Source organism: Myiozetetes cayanensis, unplaced genomic scaffold, assembly GCF_022539395.1.
Source record: "Myiozetetes cayanensis isolate MyiCay16 unplaced genomic scaffold, myiCay2020 scf22, whole genome shotgun sequence".
In the NCBI taxonomy this organism is placed as follows: Eukaryota; Metazoa; Chordata; class Aves; order Passeriformes; family Tyrannidae; genus Myiozetetes; species Myiozetetes cayanensis.
The window spans coordinates 10,706,540-10,723,057 of NW_026087434.1; the positions used below are offsets into that span (position 1 = coordinate 10,706,540).

General features: G+C 50.5%; 1 protein-coding gene across 1 annotated transcript in view; it reads left to right on the forward strand.

Moving 5' to 3' along the window:
• Window positions 1–16,518, forward strand: part of SHISA6 (shisa family member 6) — a 237,155-nt gene that overhangs the window by 42,434 nt on the left and 178,203 nt on the right. Inside the window, exon 3 of the mRNA XM_050319542.1 lies at window positions 9,692–9,787. Coding sequence (XP_050175499.1) covers window positions 9,692–9,787 — 96 coding nt within the window. The remainder of the gene's footprint in view (window positions 1–9,691; window positions 9,788–16,518) is intronic.

Here is a 16,518-nt window from a genome sequence, read left to right on the forward strand (position 1 = left end):
ATGCTCATGGCTCAAATGAACACGGCAAGGCTCATTTATTCTGCCCTTAAAATGGATCTGTAAAACTTATTTCCTTGCCCTGGGTCTCAGGTGTTGTGCTCATGGTTCCTGGGGTTCTCTTAGGTCACAGTTTGTCCTCATGGACAGGCTGGTTTGTCAGGCTGGTGCCACCACTGTCCCCTTCCCTTCCCTTCCCTTCCCTTCCCTTCCCTTCCCTTCCCTTCCCTTCCCTTCCCTTCCCTTCCCTTCCCTTCCTTCCCTTCCCTTCCCTTCCCTTCCCTTCCCTTCCCTTCCCTTCCCTTCCTTCCCTTCCCTTCCCTTCCCTTCCCTTCCCTTCCCTTCCCAAACCTTCCCTTCCCAAACCTTCCCTTCCCTTCCCAAACCTTCCCTTCCCAAACCTTCCCTTCCCAAACCTTCCCTTCCCAAACCTTCCCAAACCTTCCCTTTTTTCCTCTATTTTCTTTATCTTTCCCTTTTTCTTTTCCTTTTTTTTTCTCTTTTATTTTTCCTTTTCTTTTATTTTTCCTTTCCTATGTTTTTTTGTTTTGTTTTGGTTTTTTTCCCATTTTTCCCTTTTCTCTGGTCCTTTTCCTCCCTGCTGTTCAGGAAGCAGGAGGTTTGCCAAAGCCTGCCCAGGTCCCAGCAGAGCAGCAGAGATTCTGAAGCCTGAGAAACCTCCAGTCCTTCCTCAGCTGGGACTGCCTTGTCCAAATGGGTATTTTTGGATGTCACCAAACTCCCCTGGTCACAGCCCTACCACCAGCATGGCATGGGCACTCCCTGCATGTCACCACTCACTGACTGGTGATGGGGACAGAGATGGACCATCAGTCCCTCCTGGCAGGGATTAGGAAAGCCCCAGCCTGGTGTTTTCCAGCAGGGAAGGGGCCTGGCCTTGAGGTGGCAGAGAGAAGTTAAAGCTGATTGTTCTGAGCACTGTGGGAGCAGGAGAACTCTGAGCTGGTAAAGCTGCAGGAACACAGCTGTGAAAACCTGCAGGATTTAGTGCTGACTGATATTCTCTGTATAAAATACTTTAAATCTACCTGCAGTACTTACTTTCTTGCTCCAGAATTCAGTAGGATGATAAAACAGTGCTGAGCCTTAATTACCCAGTTTCCCTGAGAGGGTGTTTTGTGCTGAGCACAAATGTGTGAGTGCTGGAGATGAGACAACTGATTCATGGCCTGGGGAGAAATCAGGAGGAACCTTTTTCTCCTTCTCTTGAGTCACAGAATCCCAGAATGGTTTGGGCTGGAAGGGACACTAAAGCCCATCCAGTGCCACCCCCTGCCATGTGCAGGGACACCTTCCACCAGCCCAGATTGCTCCAAGCCCTGTCCAACCTGGCCTTGGACACTTCCAGAGATCCAGGGGCAGCCACAGCTTCTCTGGGCAACCTGTGCCAGGGCCATCACATCAAATGTAGTGAAAGCATAAACTAACCAAGGCTGGATTATATCTACAGAGTCCCAGGATCACAGAACAGCCTGAGCTGGAAGGACCCCCAAGGATCATCCAGTCCAACCTCTGGCCCTGCACAGACCCCCCTAGCGATCCCACCCTGTCCCTGAGAGTGTTTTCCAGACTCACCCAGTAGCAATCCTTACTCAGTGAGTGCAGAAAGCCACTGCCAAACCTTGAGGAACCCCAACAGGCTTGGGACTCCTGTTCAGAGGCCTCTCAGACACCCAAAATCCCAGTGACTGCAGCCAGTGGTTCCTGTGGGCATTAGGGAGCTCCAGCTCCCACCCCACGTGGGACCAATCCTACATCAGGCCTGAGCAGAGCAGGAGGCACAACCAGCTCCCAGACAGGTGTTCTTGGCAGCCATGCATCCTTGTATCCTTGTATCCTTGCAGCTCAGGCTGTCCAAAACTGATGACAAACCACACCTTCATCTGTCTCCCCGAGCACACCCTGTGCCTGCACAGCTGGGACACAGAAGCAGCTCAGGTTCTTCAGTGACTCTGTGGCTGTTGATGGGAAGCAGCCCATGGGAGCAGAGCTGTTTCAGGTCCTTCAGCAGGTTTTCTGCTCCCCAGAACATGCTTGTGGAGACCTGGAGAGGTGCTGGGTTTTATTTTCCTGTCCATTTAATGCCCTCTCTTTGAAAGTGCTTTGATTCCAAGACCTGAGCAGAATTTGATCTCCTCACTGTGTTTCTGTCACCCCATGGCTGGTGAGACCCTCTAGCCCTGCAGTCCTGGATTTTGCTCTCACACAGTAATTTTCTTAAGTTAAAAGAACCTAAAAGTGCAGTTTCCTGAAGCCTCTCACAGCCTGTTCCAGCTTGCAGGGGGTTCACAGTCAAGGCCAAGTGCTGTAGTTAAGGCAGTAAACAATTAACCACAGGAGATGTTGCCTGGGTCACTGGGGAGGGGAACCAGCACATATTTTAGCTTCACTTTCCAGCTTTTCCAGTGCCAGACAGATCCATGAGTCCGACCTGGCCTCCTGCAGCTCAGTGCTCTGGCTTTGGCTTGGTCTGCTGGGCAGTAATTGGGCATATTTTTGGCAGGGTTGTTGGTTTGGAGTGATCCAAACCCCGTGCCAGCAAACTGTTCCCCATTCTGGTGATGTTATGGGAAATCTTCCAGTCTGAGTCATTTTCCACAAAGTGCAATTCCTGGCCAATGATTTTCATTGGAAGTTCCAGTATTCAGTTGTGAGTAGTGAGCTTTTACCTGTCCTGGGTGCAAGGGAGGGTGGAAAGTGGGGTGCAAATGCCCTCTGAAAGTTGCTGATGCAGAAGTCACACTGAAATAAATCCAAAGGAAAAGTGAGGACCTCCCAGTTGTCCAGCTGGAATGATCTTCTTGTTCTGTTTTGAGCCCAAATTCCCTCTTGGCTCGGGAGTGATCGTGTCCTGGGTTTTTGCCATGTTTTCTGGGCAGTCAGTTATGCAGGAGCCACGTCCTGGTGGGAGGTCAAGGCAGTCCCACCTGCTCTCCTCCAGAAACACCACAACACTCGGGGGGACCTGGAGGGAAGGGACCTCAAAGCTCACCCAGTCCCACCCCCTGCAAAGTCCTTCCTACTGAAGGACCTGAAACAGCCACAGTGAGGGACTCTCATCCTGAGGGACTCTGATGGCCCCCAAAGAGCAAACATTAAAGCCCCCAAAGCCACCCAAATCCACTCCTTTCCTGTGCAGCACAGCAGGAGGGAAGGACTCCATGGATCCTGCCCTTTACAGAATCCCAGACTGCTTTGGGTCGGAAAGGACCTTAAAGACCCACCCAGTGCCACCCCCTGCCATGGGCAGGGACACCTTCCACCAGTCCAGGCTGGGTGAAGCAGGGAAGGATGTGAGAAAGACATGGGGAAAAGGGGGGTAAAGAAAGAAGAGGCAGTTGTTTGGAAAGAGGGGGCAATTCTGGAGGTGTTGTCAAATTTATCTCTCTCTGCAACTCCCTGACAGGTGGGGGCGTCTGCTGCCAGGAACGAGGGACAGGAGGAGAGGAAATGGCCTCAAGTTGTGCCAGGGGAGGTTTAGATTGGATATTAGGGAAAAATTCTCCATGGAAAGGGTTGTAAAGCACTTAACAGGCTGCTCAGGGGGTTCAAAAACATGTGAATGTGGCACTTAAGGACGTGGTTTAGTGGTGAACACGGTGGTGGTGCTGAGTGGGCAGCTGGACTTGGTGATTTGGGAGATCTTTTCCAACCTCTATATTTCTGTGAGTCTGGGATTCCTAGGACAGGGAACTTGGCTCTCCTCGGCCCACCAGTGTGATTTAAGCTCCAGAATATCTGCAGGACATGGAAAAAGCTGATATTGCCTGCACTGACTTGGGCTGCATCTTGTTCATATCTGGCTGGGCAGTGCTGGCAGCTCAGCCCAAGTATCACTGATCTCTTTCCAGTTGCTTTTTTCCTTGTCCATTTGCATGTTCAGGATAGACAGGAATGCCAGAAAGTTGGTATTTAACCAAGTCACAGTGGTGTTATTGTGTGTGAGAGAGGTGCCAGCTGGCTTCTGGGCTTTGGGTGGTTTTGAGAAGGGAAATGGGGATGTTTCAGTGGCATCTCTTGGGTGCCCCTTATCACTGTAATCTCTGTTATCTTCACCTCAAGATAAGCCTCCAAGATGCCTGAGCTGGCTACAAACACTTCCTTCAGTTGTGCCACCCATAGCCATGTCCAACTCCCACCAATTCCTGATTTAGATTCTCCTCAAACTGAGATGCTTGGTGTGATCCCTGGGCAGCTCCAAGCCCAAGAATTCATCAGTTTGGGTGTGGTGCCTCCCCTTGCTTTCAGAGATCCCTGCATTTGACTGGCAGGACAGACAGAGTGATGCAGAATCTGCCATGGGCTCAGCAAACTCCTCCCTTTAGGCAGCTCATGCCCTTTGCCTTGGTCTGTTGATATTTGTAAAACAACTCCAAGAGAGTCACTTCCGCTCTGTTATGTGTCCAACAGCTCCAGAAGATCCACCCCAGCAGAAATGAGCAGCCTCAGACACAGGGAGGCTGTGGATCCTCCCCTCACCCCACAAAATAAAGGGGATTTTTTCTTTTCCCACAGAGATCTGCCTGACAATAGTGTTTGTGCTGAGGAGTTTGGATGTGGGGGCTTCTCCCTGGGTGCAGTTTTATTCTCCCAAGGAGATCTGTGACAAGGATGAGGTCAGATGTCTGTGTGTCTTGCAAAAGCCTGGCCAGGCCAGTCCCTGTCTGCCCTTCTGGGGTGATGTAATCTGTGCTCAGCAATAACATTTCCAAGAGGTGGATAACAGCATTTTAGTTCAGCTCTAATAATTCTGTTAAATCAGAGCTGGGCTGGTAATTGCTGTTTGTGGCTGAGGTTGTTCCATATGTGTGTTATGCAGGATGTTATTGTGATGAAATGTTCCCTCTGGATGCCCTCAAGAATTCGCCTTTGTTGTGGGCAGGCAGAGCACTCCTGAGCTCTCCCTGCCTTTGCTGAGCCCTCACAACCAAAGGAGAGGGGGGAAGGCAGGCAAATTTCACCTTGTTTCTATTTCTGCTGGGAGGTTTAAGTTGTGTAAGTGCCCGTCCTGCTTTGCTTTGGGGACACGAAGCTTTGCTCAAGCCCTGCTGGTTCCTCTGAAAGGCACAGCCTGGCAGTGTGGGCTGAGTCCAGGGGCTTACAGGAATTACAGCTCATGGATCCCAAAGTGAGCCAGAACAGGGAGCAAAAGTGCAGGAAAAGCCTCTTCCAGTGGGACTCACGTGGTGCTCTGAAGCAGCACTTTCAATTTGATCCCAGCCACGAGAAATGGACCTCAGAGGGACAGGAGCTCTCCACAAATCCCGAGAAAACGAACAGCACAGGGGGTTCCATGAGCTCAGGCAGGTGTGGGGAGGCTTTGCTTTGGCAGCAGGGAGTACTGGGAGGCTCCAGCAGCACCAGCTCTGGCTCTGAGCAGGGTGTGCCACTCCCAGACCCCCCAAACCCTGCAGGCAAACAGGGACATGGAGGGGACATGGAGGGCACAGCTCACCACTGACCTGCAGGGTGTGACCCAGGCTGGGGATGGGCAGATGGAGCAGCCCTGGGGAGAAGGCCCTGGGGGTGCTGGTGGGGGCCAGGCTGGACATGGCCCAGCCCAGAAACCCCCCCTGCCCTGGGCTGATCCCCCAGCGTGGGCAGCAGGGCAGGGGGGGATTCTGCCCCTCTGCCCCTCAGGTGAGACCCCCCTGCAGAGCTGCTCCAGCCCTGGGAACAGCACAGCAAGGACAGGGAGCTGCTGCAGAGAGTCCAGAGGAGGCACCAAGAGATCAGAGGATGGAGCAGCTCTGCTGGGAGGAAAGGAGAGAGAGTTGGGATTGTTCAGCCTGAGGAAGAGAAGCTTTGGGGTGACCTCATTGTGGCCTTTCAGTAGGACCTACAGGAAAGATGGAGAGAAACTATTTCCAAGGGCTTGGAGTGACAGGACAAGAGGGCAGGGGTAGATGGGATACTGGGGAGAAATTCCTCCCTGTGAGGGTGGGCAGGCCCTGGCACAGGTTGCCCAGAGAAGCTGTGGCTGCCCCATCCCTGGAAGTGTTCAAGGCCAGGTTGGACAGGGTTTGGAGCAACCTGGGCTGGTGGAAGGTGTTCCTTGGCAGGGGGTGGGGCTGGTTGTTTCTTAAAGTCCCTTCCCAACCAAACCATTCTATGGTTCCATGAAAAATCCTTGTAGTCTGAAATAATATGAAAATCACTCCATGTACACATTTTTCAAGGAATTGGGCAGTTTTTCACTCTCTCACCAGAGGGTGACACTGAGCTTCAGCCTCAAAAAGGGAATAAGAGGGAATATCTTGGATAAATTCCAGGAGCTCCTTCCCATCCCATGAGCCAGACACCTCCATCAGCTCAGCTCAGCTTGTGGCTGAACCCCCTTTTTGGCAGGGCCCATCTCTCCCCACCAGCTCCAGAGGGACTCCCAGCATCTTGGTGAGGGCACAGGGCTGGGGACAGAAAGGAGGAAAACAGAATAACGTGGGGATGTTTGTCTGGTCTGTCCGTGCTCCCACTGCTCTGCCCGAGCTTCTGCAGCTCCTCTGGGGCTGCTGGACACGAGGATGGGGGGAAGGTCCAGGAGAGCTTCACTTCCAGTGTGAAACACCCTGGGCAGGGAGTGATTGTGGCAAAGCCTGTTTGAACAACAGCACCCAGGTTTGCCCCACTCTGAAATTCAGCGTTCTGTGAAGGCCAGGGAAACAATCATGGGTGAGCAGGAATAAAAAAAAAAACCACAGAAAGCAAGCGTGGCATCCTGTAGTTACTCCATAAAACAGGACAAGCCCTGCTCCTTGAAGCCTGCAAATTCGAGTTTCTCCTGGGAAAAGCTCCCTCCTCTTCCAATGCTAATGGCTCGTTATCACAGGGTTGTTTTAATTTAACTGCAATGTTCTGTAAGCCGAGGAGGAGCAAGGTTCAGAGAGCAAATGGCTGATGAACAATCTTCAATCTGGCAGTAAATGTTTGCTTTTTTTTAATATACTTCCCCTTCTTGATCTCTGTTTTAAACACTTCCTCCAAAGGGCCGTAGAAAAGACAGCTGATTTCAGCTGGAGGTAAAAGCACTTATTTGTGTGGTTCTTTGATCCTTGTTTAAAATAGGGAATTTATGGCACTTCTGGAGGGCCAGTTGCCAGAGTGGCTGGTCCTGAGAGCACAGAAATTGCTGGTATATGAGCAAAAATTGGCTTATTGGGAAGAAAAAATGCAGCACATTTTAGAAAATGACAGAGAAAATGAAATCAAATTGGACATTGCAGCCACAAACCATCTCTGCTTCCCAGGAGCAGGAAAACCATCTCATGGAGCACAAATAAATTCCAGGGACTCAGAGGCAAAGGTCTGCCACCCTTTTCCAGGAATGCAGCAACCAGAGCTTGCAAGAGCAAGGGAGGAAGAAGAGAGAAAGAACCCATGATCTCTCCCATGGAATTAGAAAATCCTTGTTTCCTTTTTTCTTCCCAGCCAATTTCTGGGTGGATACCTCCTGGTTTGAAGGGTTTTGCTACCCCCTTGCAACTGTAAGAATAAAACTGTCTTCTGTCAGCCCTCCCAAACCTAGAGAAACAATTTCTATGTGTTTTGAGGAGTTTACAGGGAGCACTTGGCTGACCTTGACCAGAAAAAATCCACGTGGGGAGGGAGTGGGAAGCTTTTTCTATTAGGCAGGAATAACATCGTCAGAAGTCTCAGCAGCTCCTGCCTGCCATGTGTGAGCTCCTCTGGGGCTCTTCAGCACATTCCTGGGGTGGCAAAGCCTGTGCCACACTGTCCTGGCCAGGCAGCCCCTGGGGAGGGGGTTTGGGGGCAGAACAAGGGGACTCAGGTGAGACAGCAGGTGGGCAGCAGGGCAGGGGGGGATTCTGCCCCTCTGCCCCTCAGGTGAGACCCCCCTGCAGAGCTGCCCCAGCCCTGGGAACAGCACATCAAGGACAGGGAGCTGCTGCAGAGAGTCCAGAGGAGGCACCAAGATGGGCAGAGGATGGAGCAGCTCTGCTGGGAAGAAAGGGGAGAAAGCTGGGATTGTTCAGCCTGGAGAGGAGAAGCTTTGGGGTGACCTGATTGTGGCCTTCCAGGACTTGAAGGGACCAACAGGAAGGATGGAGAGACTGTTTCCAAGGGCCTGGAGTGACAGGACAAGGGGGAATGGCTTCAAACTGGCAGAGAGCAGGGTTAGATGGGATACTGGGAAGAAATCCTTCCATTTGATGGTGGGCAGGCCCTGGCACAGGTTGCCCAGAGAAGCTGTGGCTGCCCCATCCCTGGAAGTGTCCAAGGCCATGTTGGACGGGGCTTGGAGCACCCTGGGCTGGTGGAAGGTGTCCCTGCCCATGGCAGGGGGTGGAATGAGATGAACTCTAAGTTCCCTCCCAACCCAAACCATTCCATGGTTCTGTGACATCTGGGGATGTTGGGGAGTGGTTGGGGTGCTCACCCTCAGATTGTTCAGATGCAAGGTGGACTCTGCTGACAGGAGGAATGACCTGGAAAACCAGCACTAGGTGCTGGGTACTGGGCTGAGAGTGGCTGGCTAAGAGGAAAAGAGGAAAACTTCTCTGACTGAGCAGGTTCCAAAGTCTCTGTCCTATTAGTGTTGCCAGAGAGTCTGAAAGTGGATAAGAACAAACAGCAATCTTTGAAAAATAGGGTTGTAACATCTGCACATGGGCCCAGGATATTCCCACCTGGATCCCTGATGGCCTCTTGTCCCTGCCCACAGCTCTCCTGCTCCAGCCCCAGGCTCTGGATCATGAGAGCCTCCAGGCAGCCTGGTCTGAGCAGTGATCTACCACAGCTTGGGCAGAAAGTCATGGAGAAGTGGAGATTTATCAGGGATTGAGCTGCAATCCTGGCCCCTGAGTCCACCTCCCTTCCCTCCCCCTGCACCTATCTTATCTCTGCCTCTCTCTGAAATAAAAGGAATAGAAAAATTAACAACATGAAAAAGGGAGGAGAGGATAAAGAGTATCTGAAAAATTATCTCTGTCCTCGTTTCAGAGCTTTGCATGGTAACAGGCAGGCAGGAGGCTTTTTTCTTTATTAATGTATTAAAATATTAAAAGGCTGGGTGTCTGTTGAAACTACTCTGTTGTCAGGGGATGAGAAAGCTGCAATGAAGTCTTTTGAGAAGGCTGTGGCACTTGAGGAACTATCCAGGGATACCACTCATGGACCAGAGCAAATCAAAGCTAAAAGACCAAGTTTGCTGTCCTGCTGTTCCTGGGAATGAGGGTCCAGCCTGGACAGGGGCACATTGGCACCTTTGCTTTTGTGCTGAGACAAAAGCTCTGCCAGCAGGAATCCTGTCAGGAGGGTGGCTGGACTGGGAAAAGTTCAAAGCCAAAACTCTCTTCTGAATTCCTTTAGCTCCTCAGCTCTGAAGGTCTGAGTGAGACCAGTCCCAAACCTCAACCTGAGCCTGTGATGAGCCCATTTCCCCAAGAGTGGGGTGTTTGCTTGGGCAGATCAGTGGCTCCCCTCTCAGGTTCTGTTCTTGCCTTGGGAAATGATCCAAATGTGCAGTTGTTCTCCATAAAGCTCTGCCAGTAAAGCAGTGCTGCTGTAGCTGTTGTGTTCTAGGGGACCCTCAGCTTGGTATGAACAACGTGATGGGGTCTTGGTGCTCCTATATGAGGGTGATATATATATATATATTTATATATCCACACAGACACCCTGAATAAAGGTGATTTTGTTTCCTTTTCCTTGGCAGGTCACTATGGGAAGGATATTTACCGAAGTGGAGGCCCAGATCTCCATAATTTCATCTCCTCCGGGTTTGTCACGTTAGGAAGAGGACACACGAAGGGTACAGTGGAAACCATTTTTTGCTAAATAAAAAAAAAAAAAAGATTGTTTTAAATAAAAAGCTCTAACTCAGCAGTGGGTTCTAAGTGCCCTGAGAGAGCAGTGTGGGACTGCAGGCAGTGGGTTTAGCCCGGGAAATATCGCTGCAGGTGAAACACTGTGCTCGGGCAGACCCTTTGAAATCCTCGCAGGGGAGGAGGTGGTGGGGGAGTGCAGAGTCAGACAAAGTCCAGGTTCCAGACTCTGCCCGTGCAGTTGGACTGTTTATACAGCTTTGTGTTTTCCTGGGTGCATGGTTGCAAACCCCCCTTGTTCCTGTACTCCCAGATGGAAGGGAAAGGGATGTACAGCTGGCCCAGGGCAGGCAGTGACCACTTCCAGAGAGTCTTTCTGGAGTTCTTTTGTTTGAGTTCTGGGCTTTTATTTTTTTTTTTTATTTATTTAATTTTTTTTTTTTTTTGTTGGGGGGGTGGTGAGGGGTGTTTGATGAATATTTTATAAAGTCCTTTCCTTTTTAGCTCCTGAAACATATATTTGATGTGTTCATATATAACCTGTGATATAATGTACAAACAGGAAAACACAAAAAATATACATATACTGCTCTGTGTATGTTCTGTGTATATGTACTGTATATAAAATACATGTTGAGAGCCAGCTGGAGCTCTATAAGACAAGTAACCACCTGTCCCAGGAGTCCTGGTGACACCAAAGCTGTGAGCTCTGACCCAGCTGGGCACCAGAACCCCCAATGAATGTTCATTTGACGACCTTGTTGCCTATTTTGGTGAGTTCTTAGAGTGTACAGTGAGGCTGTGTTCGGAGCATCTCTCTGTCCCCCCTCCCCTGCCCCAGCCACCCTGGCAGTGCCCCTGGGCTGTGCCACTGGGGGTGCATGTGCCGGTCCCTGTCTGGTTTTGTGTCCCCCCCAACCTCGAGACTGTACTGTCCTCTAGACACAATGTATGTGGAGACCCCTCTCTAGACCAATGTACTGTATGTGGAGATGTGTCCTCGTGCTCACCTGGTTGAACGCTCCTGTGTTGTTCCTGTGGATGACGTGACTCGCAAATTATTAAAAGACCTCGGTTTTTACATTTCCTGCACTCTCTCCAGCTCTCCACGAGTGTCATCCGCAGTAGTGTTGGTCCTGTAGCACTGTCAGAGAAGAAACAAATTTATGTATATTGTCTGTGTATGTCTGTGTGTGCTTAAATAAAGTTTACTGAGGCTGAGGCAGCACCCGTGGGACTTGTAATCCAATACCCTGCAATTCCAGCCTGGCTCTGCTCCGGGGGAGGGGGAGCAGAGGAACCACCTCCAAAGCCCAGCTGGGCTGGGAACTGTCCAAGGAAGGACATTTACACAAGGTCTCCCTTTCTCCAGCCCACCCAAAAGGGGTTTTACAGTCATGCCATGTCACATCAGGATGGTGTTTAGGGTGAGACAGCAAGAGAACCCCAGGACAGATGGTCCATAGGGTGGAGTGTCCTGATAACCTTTACCAAGCACAAGGATAACCCCAGCAGGGCCACGTTCCTGCCTCTTTGTCCCAGACATCTGGATTATCTGCCAGCAGTTTTCTGGACAATGTGATCTTCCCACTTCCTTCCTAGATAAGAACAAAACCTGCTTTCCCTCTTCACTGGAAGGGCTCAGAGGCTCTGCCCTCCTGTGGATGGGCTCGTGGTTTCCACACCTTTTCCACTGGCTTTGCTGGAAGGCCCACAGAGCACATTTGCCATCCCTGGGAAGGTGGAAGAGGGGGCAGGGGGAGTCCAGGCTGTCCATACACCACAACAGCCCCCCAGCGGGGGAGGGAGGGCTTTCCAAAGTTTGTTTTCTGAAAATAATCAAACTATACCTTGGCTGTTTATGGAGAAACCAGAATGGAATGGCCTTAGGATTTACTTTTCAGCTGCCTATAAACCCGCATTTCATTTAAACAGTATTATAATATTAATTTCTGATTTTTTAATGGCAGATTCACACTCCCACTCATGCGTGGTGCAAGTGCTGAACATCTCCACATGCACTGCAGGCAAACTGCCTGGTTTGCTTGTGCAAATGTGTAGCTTTGTCTTTGTCTGTGCCGTGATTTGTGTGTTTGTGCTGTGAAAGCAGGGACTTTGGGGGGGAGCAAGTGACTGAGGGGCTCTGTTGTTACGATTGTACCTGATACAATTTGATTATTTCTGGAAATATTGAAAGGTTTCCTGCATTCAGTTTGAACTGGCAGCCCAGTACCTGGACAGGGGAGATGAGTGCTGCAGCAGGGGTTAGTCCTGAGCTTTAGCTGAGCAGCTTGATGCTCAAGTTTGGTCTTATTTCAGTTCCAGTCCATGTGTTAAAATCCCCACTTCAGCTGCCATGAGCCAAATAACCCCACCCTGCCTTGTTATTACACCAAAGGGGATCTACTTTTAGACTGAACAAAGCCAGTGAAGTTTATCTCAATATTTCTTTGCTCTGGGAGACACATTTTTGGTGTTTTCTCAACTGTCTTCTGTGCTGTGGCAGAACTCCAAGTGCTGAGTAATATTTAAGAGCTAATCTATTCTGGGCGGGGAGACAAAGATGTGAGACATGCCAAACTACCATGGAGACCAGATCAGCACATCCACATGTCTGACATGCCCAGGCTCCTGCAGGACTGTGATTTATGGCTCCTCTGTGCCAGGGCAGTGGGCAATGCATCACTGCCTGGCATTTAAAGGCTATGGAGTTGTCACAGGGGATGTTCTTCAAGCCTGTCAGTGTGTCGGGATGATCCAGGGATGAATCCAAGCTCTTTAGGCCATGAAGGTGCCCGTGGTGAGGCTCATGGCAGGGTTAATCTCATACCAGGTAGAAGTTGGGTGGTTTATTCTGAGGTAGAACCTTCAGTTCCATGTGGAGACTCCTGGGGGACACGAGCACCTCTAAAGGAGCATTCAGGGGATGGCACAAGGCATTCCTTCCCCCCTCTAGCAAGAGGGAGCTGTGGGGGTCTTTTACCCCTCAGGGGAAGGCAGGTGGATCCCACCTGCCCTATTTGTGTAGGAGCAACTCCTGCTGCTCCAAGTGCTGGGGAGGTTGCTGTGAGTTCAGTGCTCCAGGAGACAGGAGTTATCACATCCCTCTGATTTAAAACCAGCTCCTTCAGCCTATTCTGAGCATCTTGATACACTCAGGTGTCCCAGGCTGGGACTGATTATTTCACATCGTGATTGCTGAGTTTTCAGGTAAAAATGTGATTTTTACTTTTTTTTTTTTTAATTTTTTTTTTATTTTTTTTTTTTTTTTTTACTATCAGTCTCAGACCTTGAAAATAGTTTCTGAGTGGAATTGGGCTCCCTGTGTTCCACCAGTCTGGGACAGCAGCAGAAATTCTGTGGAGCAGGTGATAATGTTGGTTCATCACTAAACAGCTTCTTTGTTTTCCTGGTAACTCTGCAACAGTGTTAAAAATAGTGAGGTTGTTTGCTGGGAAAAGCATAATTTCCCAGCTGAATCCAGAATAATTTCCCAGCAGGGTGTCAGGGAACGGTGAGGCAGGAGGGGTTTGGGGGGTCACACCCTCCTGCTGCTGTGGGATCATCTCCTAGGGAACTTTCCCTACAACCTGCCAATTCCTTGTAAGTTTATTCCAGATCCTTGAGGAGGCTGGAACTTGACAAGCAGGTGTTGAAAACAAGGAGAGTCGAATGTACTCAGTGTCCTGAATGTCCTCAGTGCCCTCAGCCTGCCCAGTGACACTCCCAGAAATGTAAACTCTGAGGTTTGGATCCAGGCTGTTCCTGGAGTCACTGGGAGATGTGCTGTGAGTCAGGGCATTGCAGGAGGCTCTTCTTTGGGTATCCCACTGAACTGTGCTCTGGGGATGTTCTCCTGCAGTGCCACAGGCAGGAAAGGTCAAAAACTGAGCCAGGACTCCAAGGCTGGAGCCCAGGACAGTGCTCAGCTCTGCAGTGTGGGCAGGGGGAGAGCAGTGCTGGGTGGGGAGCCCTGGTGACTGAGCCAGGAAAGCTCCCCACATCACAGTCTGTCTGTGCAGATGGGGCAGATTTGCAGCTGAATGAGAGATTTGCCTGTGGGCCTCTGTCCCCTCTGTCCTGCAGATGTGTTGTTGCCAGGGGCTCAGGGCACTCTGGTGCTGGCACAGCCCTGCCTGGCAGGTCCAGCTGTGCTGCCTGGGCTGGAGTTGGTTGGGCACACGTGCCTGGTGTGTGGGAACATGGTGTGTGTCCTTTAGCAGGACCTTACACCCAACTGGTATCACTCCTCAGACACTTTGTCATCCCGTTAACATCCAACTCACTGGGTCTGTGCATGTTTAAAGGAGCAAATTGTTCCTGATCTAATCCCACCCAGCCCCTGTGCCAGAGGACACACAGACCCTGCAATTCGTGGTGCCAGAGCAGGGGGAGGTGGAGACCTCGTGGGTTTGAGGTTTGGAAGCTGCAGCATTTGGGAGAAGACAAGAGGCAGTGTCAGGAAGGGAGGGAGAGCTGAGGGGTGGCACAGCAGCTGAATCTCCTTTCATGTGTTCAGTGGGCTCTGACAGGCTCAGGGAGCCCTTTGTTAGGGTGGGAGTGGGGCTTTAGCCCAAATTAATTAGAGAAACCCTCCCGTTGACTCACAAGGTACAGAAAGGACTCCCTTCTCAGAGAGAAGCCTGGGGGTGGCTGGATCCAATCTCAGCCTCAGGCTTTGCCAACAATTTAAGGTACAACTTTGTCCTGCAGGGTTAAAGGTGACAAACTGGGTATATTTTTATAAAATTAATTATTATGACAAATGATGAGACAAAAGATCTTATTCAGAATTATTTACTACACAGTATAAAAGCTAAAACCTACTAGTATAGTATGGGATAGGGTAGTGCACTAGATCAAAGCACTTCTATGAAATAATTATATGAGAGCCAGAAAAATAAGAAATATTAAACAGAGATTGATGTAACTCACCAGACTAGTGCTGTGGGCAGAGCTCTTCCTCTTAACCTCAAGGACTATCCTTGAAAGGGCCTCCCCTCTCAAGGGAGGAACCTCCACACATCCCAAAGGGTGTGTTAGAAGAACCTGATCCTATGAAAGGGGACTGGACTTCTATAGTATAAAGTGATGGGCTGCCAGTCCATCTCCAGGTCAGCTTAGCAGTTTATCTGCCAGATCTTCACCTCACTACCAGGATGTTCATTTGGGGTGGATGTGCCAGACTGGTTTTAGCATCCCCTGGCCCCCCTCTCTGTAGCTTGCAAAAGAAAGGTGCTCTTTGAGTTGTTTGACCACATTCCAAGGGCAGAGTGTCCTGCTCCACCACCTCAGCACTGACCTGGCACCTTGGCCAACCTTCCCCTCCTGCAGAGCCAGATCCCGTGGGCCAGCACTGGGGAAAGGGGTTGTGGTGTCACCAGGGTCCCTCAGGCTCGTTGCAAAGACGAGAGTAAAGCAACAGCTTAATCAGTTTAATGTTTGGGTATAGGAAAATCTACAAGGACAGACGTGGGAGAGGGCACAGGCAGCTCATGATCATACTTAGCAACCAAGGTCCTCCTGGGGTGCTCCAGCGTCTCCAGCTGAGGGGGGTGTGACAGCTCCACCTTCTCATCTCTGTCTTCCCTGGAAGCTGCAGAGCGTTCCCAGCACCACAGCTCAGCTGCTCCCGCTGCAGGGTGATGGGAGAGGAGCACAGAGGGGGGGACTCAGGGCTGGGGCTGTGTTTGCCCGGCTAATCTGGTGTCTGTGCGAGTCTCAGGACAGCCTGCCAGCGAGACAGGGATGTGGGACACCCGTGTCAACGCAGGGGCAGGTCGTTTCCTCCCCGCCACGCTCTGATCTCCCGTGTTCTCCCGTTTGCACATCCCTGCCTGGATGTTCTGTGTGTCTGGGACAGGCTCTGTGTTTTATAAATGACATATCTGTGTGCAAGCTGCTCTCTGTGCACACACCTCAGTGGATCTCTAGCGTTCAGAGCTGCAGGCTGGGCACGTGGACCGAACATGGTGGAGCAGGGTCAGGTGTTGTGGCTGACACCCTTTCCTCCCCTTGGACACCCACTGTCCCCTCTTACACACCCCACTGCTCTTTTTGGAGCCCCCTAAATAAGCCCCTTTTCCAAGCATTACCTCAGGAAACAGCAGTTTTGCTGGTCCATGTAAATGTGATTCAGAGATGAATGGGAGGAAAGAGATTTATTAATTTAGTCATCATTAGCAGTTTGAAAATTCTGATTCCTCCCTCCTGTCCTGGTTCCCTGCTGTCAGGGCTGGTTCCACTGCTTGGCTCGCAGCCTTGTGTTCCAGTTTCTTTCCCAAAGTGCTGGTTCATACCCTTAATTTGTTATTTTGGGGTCTTATATTACATCTGTCACAACCAGCTCAGCCCAGCACAGTTCCAAAACACACAGTGAATCAGCTCCAAGCTGGAATTTGCTGCCTGCCCCCATCATTAGTAATCCAAGCTTGCAGGAGACTCATTAATACAGGGGAAAGAGAGAACTTTAAAGGGTCATTTTTTTCATACCTGCATCTGTAGCTTGCCATGAATAGATATGCAAAAATTAAGGGCTAGGTTAGGTATGTTGAGTCGTTTTTCTCATTAAACACTTGTTAAACATCCTGTCAATGGAGAGGTGTTGAGCCCCAGCCCGCTGCATCCCAATGAATCACTTTCTGTTCCTCCTGGCTGATATCTAATGATTTTGATGGTGTCTTGCCGTGTGTGTGCTAAAGATCACTTGCATTCTTAT